This window comes from Thamnophis elegans, chromosome 14 (genome assembly GCF_009769535.1).
Source record: "Thamnophis elegans isolate rThaEle1 chromosome 14, rThaEle1.pri, whole genome shotgun sequence".
Classification (NCBI taxonomy): domain Eukaryota; kingdom Metazoa; phylum Chordata; class Lepidosauria; order Squamata; family Colubridae; genus Thamnophis; species Thamnophis elegans.
In genome coordinates, this window is record NC_045554.1 from 43,928,150 (window position 1) to 43,936,733 (window position 8,584).

The window sequence follows — 8,584 nt, forward strand, 5'->3', positions numbered from 1 at the left end:
AACTTCAGTGTTATTACCAGCAGCCAGCTAATGGGTTTATTATCTCTGTGCTACTTTGGTGTCAAGGCAACTTTTCTTTGAACTTTCTCAGCTTCTTTTATGTGGCCAGCCACCAACTTTTACTTTCTGCCTTGTACACCCTTACTATTTTTAAAAATGGGTGCAGCTTGTTCCTGCATTTTTTTTAAAAAAAATTTATGTAACTACCAGTGTACGTAGCACTATATGAGTCAGCATGCTTGTAAAATAACTGACATAGAAAAACAGGTGCAAAGCACACCACTGAGACAGCCAAAGTATTGTCGATGTTGAAAAGATCCTTGGTGTGGCTAAACCTGTTGACATGTATTCCCCCCCCCCAAAAAAAAAAACCCCAACAAGAGGCACCAATTCAATCTAACCCATAACGGCTAGTCGAATATTGTTTTTTTAGTGTTATGCCAAGCCTGGCACCCCAGAAAAAACTGGAAAATGAAAAGCTGATTCTACAAGTAATTTTTGAAAATGTTAATTTTAAGTTCAGATTTATATTCTTGCTTCCTTAGTCACCCCCTGCAGCAGTCAGATCATTCTGGAAAAAGGCTGGGCTGATACAATGATTTGCAGGAAAAAAATGCTACCCCTCACATTTCTATGTTTTAGACAGCCACTTGCCAAGTCAATTGAATCGCCCAATTATTGTTGCTGTCATAGATTCTGTCTGGAAGTTTGGTCCGTTTTGTTTTTCTTTCAGCTGATCATTTTATGTTCCATTTCATTAGGAACCTCTAAGCAGTCGAACGCTTGTGCAAATGGAGTAATTGCTAGTGATCAGCCAGCCGTGAAAAAAGAGGAGAGGAAGAAGGAAAAATGTGGAAGGGGTTGATATCTTATTTTTAAATAGAAGCAAAACGCCTAACCACGTGAGTAAATCTGGACTGATATTTGAAGCCAATTGAAATGTTAATTTTGAGAGCTTTTGGCATCCTAAGGCTGACCAGAAGGAATTCGGGAATGCGCAGCATAACTATGTCATGTTAATTTTGGCATTAGCCCTTAGGAAAAAAAAGATGCTTCATCCTCAACTTTGGGTTTGTCTTGTGTGTGTGTGTGTGTGTATGTGTGTGTGTGTATGTGCGCACACGCATGCTTATGGAGGAGATTTTTACATTTGCAGAACTAAAAAAACAAATGTGTAAATTATTGGTGGTTTCAAAATCGTATCCAACCCATCGCGACCCCATGGACAATGTTCCTCCAGGCCTTCCTGTCCTCTACCATCCTCTGGAGTTCATCGAAGCTCACGCCGACTGCTTCGGTGATTCCATCCAGCCCCCTCATTCTCTGTCGTCCCCTTCTTCTTCTTTTGCCCTCCGTCTTTCCCAGCATGAGGCTGTTCTCCAGTGGGTCCTTCCTTCTCATTAGGTGGCCAAAGTATTTGAGTTTCCTCTTCAGGATCTGGCCTTCTAAGAGCAGTCAGGGTTGATCTCCTCTAGGACTGACCGGTTGGATGCAGTCCAAGAGACTCATAGGAGTCTTCTCCAACACCATAGTTCAAAGGCCTCAATGTGTAAATTACAAAATGCCTTTCCTCGTCTTTATAACCTATTTATTTTCTTCCAGGTTTGTCATGGCATTAGTACCCCTCAGGTTGGTTTAGGCATAATGCCCCCTGTTCCGTTTGCACCATCGCAAGGCCTGTGTGATGCAGAAAGCCCCGTTCCAGTTATTAATTTAAAGATGGCACAAGGCTTGCGGGCGACGATGCCCCTAAGAGAAAAGATTTGGAAAAATGGCTTAGTGAACATCCTGACTATGTCGAAGATTTAGGAGCCTTTATCCCCGTGAGTAGTTTTATTGGTATGATGGAAAGCATCATCAATATGCTGCTTGGGGGGGGGGGGGGGGGGCTCTGATGTGGTCTTTGAATTTTCCCTGCTTTCTGTGTGATTCACATCTCTCAGTGTAGATGTTTTAATTGTAAGCAAGTATAGAACACAATTGGGTTTTGCCTAGCTTGGAACTATTTAGCTTACCAAATGCAATACCAAATGCGTTATGCTGCATAAATAGGTACTCTGCATTTAAGTCCCAGTGTGATTTAGTTCCATCCTACAGCCTGGAAATACTTGAAAACAGATTTGAGAGCATTTAGTGACCCATTTTTTAAAAACAATATATATTCTTGAATAACAGAAAATGCAGCTTCACGAAGGAAGACCGAAACAAAAAAGGCACCGTTGCCGCAATCCTAATAAGCTGGACATCAATAGCCTTACTGGGGAAGAACGCGTTCAGCTGATAAACAGAAGGAATGCTAGAAAGGTAACTGCTTTGCTACAATGAGATTATATCAGCACAAATAGTTGCTAGGCTCTTTCAATACAGGTAGTCCTCGACTTACGAGCAAAATTGAGCCCCGATTTCTGTTGCTCAGTGAGACATTTGTTTTGCTCCATTTATGACCTTCCTTACCATGGTTGTTAAGTGAATCTGGCTCCCGCATTGACTTTGCTTGATCAGAAGGTCGCAAAAGGGGACTCATGTGACCCTGGGACACAGCAACTGTCGTAAGTACATGCCAGTTGCCAAGTGTCCGAATTTTGATCATGTGACCATAGGGATGCTGAAATGATCATGTTTGAAAACAGACATAAGTCACTTTTCTCACTGCTGTTGTAACTTTGCGAACGCTCACTGAATGAATTAAGTCAAGGACTACCTGAATGTATGCAAGTAAAGTGAGAAATATCCTCCTCGTTTCTGTTACAGGTAGGTGGTGCCTTCGCTCCTCCGCTGAAAGACCTCTGCAGATTCCTGAAAGAAAATTCTGAATATGGTGTAGCTCCTGAATGGGCAGATGTTGTTAAACAGTCGGTGAGTGTAATAATAATAATAGGTGTTCCAGCAGCTACATTGGAAGATTAACTGAATCATAGAAAATCCTTTTTTTTAGCTGGTTGAGAAAAGCTTCCCAAAAATCTTGAGCCTTACTTGCTCTGCTGAGAAAAGTAACAAACAGCCATAAAAAAAAATTTCTTCTAGGTCTTAAATTTAGTTACCCTGAAAATGACATTGACTTTCCTTGAAGATTACTGAGCGAATAGGAATAGAAATAATAGAAACAGAAATGAGTAGAGTAGAGAATATAGAATGGCATGGCATGGATTGGAATAGAGAAGAGTAGAGTAGAATAAATGGAATTGGAAGGGACCTTGGAGGTCTTCTAGTCCAACCCCCTGCTCAGGCAGGAAACCCTATCCCGTTTCAGACAAATGGTTATCCAATCTCTTCTTAAAAACTTCCAGTGTTGGAGCATTCACAACTTCTGGAGGCAACTTCTGTTCCACTGATTAATTGTTTTAACTGTCAGGAAATTTCTCCTCAGTTCTAAGTTGCTTATATAGATAATAAACGTAACTTTGTATTAGCTTAGTGTTTCTTATTTTACTTATTGTGGTGTTGCATTTAACTGCACCGAATTGTGATGCAGAGCAGACAATGGCGCGGAATAAAATTTTTCATATTTTTTTCCCACTACCCACCAGGGATTCCTTCCAGAAAGCATGTTTGACCGCATTCTCACGGGACCTGTCGTACGAGAAGAAATCAGCAGGAGAGGAAGACGGCCCAAAAGCGAAATCGCCAAGGCAGCGGCTGCGGCTACGTCGGCGGCGGCAAACGTTCCAGTCGCCCCTTTGCTGACCAACGGGCTACTTCCGGGGGTGGATCTCTCAACCCTGCAGGCCTTACAGCAAAACCTGCAAAACTTTCAGTCGTTACAGGTGACCACGGGTTTAATGGGAATATCTGCCGGTCTGAACACGGCAGGAGACGCGAAAAACATGGCCGCCGTCTTTCCCATGTTACTTTCAGGAATGGCTGGTTTACCAAATTTGCTCGGCATGCGAGGACTCCTAACCAAGTCTACTGAGCCTGCTCCCGAGGAGAGGAAAGGGCAGGACCCCAGAGAGCTGGACGGAAAGAAAGAGAGGACAGAAAGCTCACATGCACATAATGTGGAGAAAACTCCGTCTCCGGTTCTCCTTCGACCTCCTCGGCGGCCAGCACCACGGCCAGCTCCTTAGCTCTTAACCCTTTACTCTTGTCCAATATACTTTACCCAGGAATGCTTCTCACGCCAGGCCTTAATCTGCCATATCCCAGCTTTGTCCCAATCAAATATTTTTGATGTACATAACAGTGAAAATCATGGCACAGGCTTCACCAAGCCTCTGGGAGAAACAGGAAGAAAATTCCAGGGTTCCGGATGAAGAAGGCGGCAAGGGGGAAACCGAGCCGAGCTCTCGCAACGGAAACAGCACAGACGAAGCTTCGGAGAAAGCAGACGCTTCTTCCGGCTGTGACAGTACGTCCTCCTCGGAGGAGGATTCAGACTCCAGCGATGAAGACTGATTTCCCCCTTCCCTCCCCCCAGACTCTGCACTTAAATTATAAAAACTGGTTTTCAAGTTGTTCTTTCATTATTTTGTTGTAAATAACACAGTGTTTGCGTGAGTGCATCAGTAATTTACTGAACCGAACATTTCAGTATTGTTTAGAAGTGCAAACTGCTTTAAAAAAAAAAAACATTTTGCATGTAATATTTCTTGAGGTTCTTTTAGTTCCTGAAAATTCTGTGTGTACTATCAAATATACACAATGGTGTAAAACGAGGAAAAAAAAATACAGGAAAAAGGCATTATAATTTGAATTGGGGGTGGGGAGTAATTTTTTTAAAAGAAAGCTTAGGAAGAGCTGTATATTTAATATATTTGCGGTGAACAGTTCTTTATGCGCATTATTGATTTAATCTGAATATAGTTTTACAGCCTCCTTGACACTTATAATTTACAGATCAAAACTCAGCAATAATTTGGGCAGCTAATGAATGTCATGAAAGCTGTAGAATCTACATCACCATCCATTGCTTTAATTCTATGGAAATGATCTGGTGTTATAATGCACTGTTGATGTTCCCAGTTCAGGTACAACTGTGTTTGAAATAAAATAAAAAAAAAGTTTCCCATTCAGCCAATGAAATTGGCTACTTGTTACCTCAGCTGAGTTAGTTTAGAAAGTTTACATTGGTTTCTCTGCTTGTTTTCCTATAATGCTTCGCTTTTTAAAAAGCCTCCTGTTGTGTGTTAAAATTTGGCAAGGGAAGTTAATCGTTACCAGTTGCACTCTTTTTACTTCTAGCAAAGGGAAAGCTTTTATTTAAATATTATCCCCTTTCCTGTCTTCAGCACCATAGGTACTGATTTTAAGTTTCGCTCCATCTGCAGCCTTCATGTTGAGGCGCTGTATCCACATGTCGAAATAACTCAGAAGTGCCACTCTAAACACTGCATACGTCACGTACGAGGATTAGCATCCTTGCAAAGTTAAGACTCTTCTCTCTGTTTGTCCAGGTTTCTATTTCGTCTTTGTCATTTAACCTCTTGTAGTTACCAGTTCATAATGGTAAGGGGAAATGTAGACATTTTAAAAATCTCACATTTTTACGGACTTGAGAAATATATATGTATATTCATGTATGTATGTATATGTGTATATATATATAAATATACATACATATATACATACACACACACACACACACATATATATATATATATATATATATATATATATATATATATATATATATATATATATATATATATATATACACATACACCTGTGTGTATGTACACACAAACACACATATTCATCCCCCCCCCCCCCAAAATCAAGGTTTAGGGTATATTGGATAATTATAATAATGCTGAGTTGCCCTGTAACTTTTAAAGCACTTTTAATGATAATGTGAGAAAAGTATACCATGAAACCATGATATAAACAGTGCTTAAAGCGTCTGTTGAATATAAATCCTTAGAACTTACTATGTAGAATTAATCTTAACATTTGAAGTGTGGTAGGATTTATTATTATTTTTATTATTTTTTCTGAAGCTGCTATTACTCTGACATGGTAGAATCATAGATTCACACCATATGGTGGAACTGACTGAGATGAAGTGTGAGATTGCGTTAATCTCATTTGAGGTCCAAAATAGGCAAAAAAAAAAATGTTGATGGAATGGATAAAACGTACTGGCAGTATAGTCATGACAAAACCTCTTCAAAAGGGAATAATTTAACAAAAGCTGTATTTTGATATGGTTCTATATGCTTGCTTGTACAGTAAACAAGACTGTGTTGGTTTTTTTTACCAAATCTTTATCAATAAAAACAAAATTTGTACATGCAAAATCATAACTCCCTTGGGTAGAAGGCAGTATTACATGTAATTTACAGAGTTATAAAAGCATCATTTGAATTGTGCTGGTTATTGTATTTCCCCCTCAGAATAGTATGACTTGTTTGGTCCTTCATACAGTGTCTTAGCAATAGTCAAAACATGTCAGGGGAAAGGGGTAGCAATTTTTCATCATGATTACTACATATTTAATATTTCGCCCTTTGTAATATAGCACTTTTGTTTCTTGTATGTTATCCACAATATAGCCAAAGTTTTCCAAACACAATTGTTGACTTAGTCAATGAGTATTTCAATAATACCACTTTGTACCATCCCCCGCCCCAACATACCTACCCCTGAAAGAAAACCCTAAGCATAATTTTTAATAAATTTATGAAATAAAGTATTTTCCTAATTATGGTGAAGTGAATTTGCTTACCATTCTAGTGATCTTTGTCTACAATAAGGCAATTTTACAGTTTCAGCAGTATGAATACAAAGTAAAATTTGTTTTTAAATCAGTATCAGTTGCAAGAAGAGAAGTACACACTCTTGTCAGCTAAAACAATATGCAAGTGTGGCTGCATAATGAATTGTTAAGAATCTTCATTAGAATTACATTAATACTGAAATTTCAGTACAAATATCCAGGATGGTGAAGAAGTGTATGTTGGTAGTGACTAAAATAACTTTAGTTGTTATTTGCCTTGTATTCCTATTCTTTGTTTGGGCTTCATGATCTGTCTTAGTCCTGTTTTATTTTCCTTGAACATTTGCAATATTTGCCAGTGTGTTCTGTGTAGTCTGAATTTGCTTTCTTGTAGTTGAACAAGCGTCTTAAAAGTTATTTGTAATTTATTGAATTACTTTCTATGATGTTCTATAGAGCAAATGGAAGTTTAATTATTTTTATTAAACATATTCTTTGACAACCCATGATGTTGGTCTCACTACATTGAAAATACCTTTTGTGACACACCTTAGTTGTCACACAACGTAATAAAAATTGACAATAGCAATAGCAGTTAGACTTATATACCGCTTCATAGGGCTTTCAGCCCTCTCTAAGCGGTTTACAGAGTCAGCATATCGCCCCCACAACAATCCGGGTCCTCATTTTACCCACCTCGGAAGGATGGAAGGCTGAGTCAACCTTGAGCCGGTGAGATTGAACAGCCGAACTGCAGAACTGTAGTCAGCTGAAGTAGCCTGCAGTGCTGCCTTTAACCACTGCGCCACCTCGGCTCTTGAGATAATTCTGAGATATGAGATAATTCTGCATGCATTTTGAAGGAATCAAATGCGTTCCACCCAAGAATTGGAGGAAGTTCTTGACAAAGCAAGATTGCAAATACATGACAGTTCCCTTCAAAAGGTGTACATTCTGTGAGTTTCCAGTTACATGCTTGGGATTTAGCTAGAGGGAACACTTGTCTTAAAAAATGTCCAGAAATACATTGAAATAATTAAGTGATCATGAAAATCAGATGGGCAACATCTGGTTTTTTTACTTCAATATCTAGGTTGTACAGCTCCCAGGATCACTGCCTTTCCACTGGCCACATCCACTTCTGCCACATCCGTCATCGGATGTTGGCAATCCTATTTTTGTCAACAGCTGCATGAAAAAGTGCTGCTGAGTTTTCTCCAAACCAGACCCTTAGGTTTTGAAGCCATGATGTTCTTCTTCTGCCTGGACTTCATTTGCCTTCAATCTTTCCCTGGAGGATTAAGTGAAGGATGCCGTATTTTTCTGGGTGTCTCATCACATGTCCAAAATATTTTAACTTTCGCTTTTTATTGACTTTGACTTTGAAAGGCTTTGGCTTTATCACAAAAGATGATCACATAACCCCGGGACTTTGCATCCGTCATAAATATGAACCCGTTGTCAAGCATTGGAATGTAAATTACATGACCCTGGGGGATGCTGCAAGGGCTGTAAGTATGTGAAAATGGCCAAATGTTGCTTTTTTAAGTGTCATAACTTCAAAAGGTCACTCAATGAACTGTTCTAAATCAGGGACTACCTGTAATAACATCCTTTCGGTCATTGGTGGATTTGGCCTCACCTGAATGGCATCCGAGACAGGTGTGGGAGGAGCCAACCTTGCAGGCTATATCCAATCACGATTAAGTTTGATAACAAGAGGCGGTCGTTCCAAAGCATCCTTGAAGGAAGCCTGGACTTCAACTCCCAGAATTCCTCAGGAATTCTCTCCTGCGCCCCGCCTCCGAACCTGAACAGGACCCCGCTGATTGGCTCGAACGCTTCCCCTCCCACCCAATGGGAGAGGCCGCGAGGGGCGTGGCCGGCGGCGACGAGGGAGGCGGGAACCAAGCTCTGCCCCCTCTTCCC

The 8,584-nt window shown here is 40.1% G+C and overlaps 1 protein-coding gene across 1 annotated transcript in view; it reads left to right on the forward strand.

Annotated features, from left to right (window-relative positions):
• The window catches only part of LOC116517487 (chromodomain-helicase-DNA-binding protein 9-like), a 36,312-nt gene extending 31,335 nt beyond the window's left edge, over positions 1–4,977 (forward strand). Inside the window, 10 exon segments of the mRNA XM_032230459.1 lie at positions 762–823; positions 825–902; positions 1,603–1,711; positions 1,714–1,823; positions 2,176–2,304; positions 2,752–2,856; positions 3,528–3,996; positions 3,999–4,135; positions 4,137–4,217; positions 4,219–4,977. Of these exon segments, the coding sequence (XP_032086350.1) occupies positions 762–823; positions 825–902; positions 1,603–1,711; positions 1,714–1,823; positions 2,176–2,304; positions 2,752–2,856; positions 3,528–3,996; positions 3,999–4,135; positions 4,137–4,217; positions 4,219–4,395 (1,457 nt within the window). The 3' untranslated portion in view covers positions 4,396–4,977.
• The last annotated feature ends 3,607 nt before the right edge of the window (positions 4,978–8,584 follow it).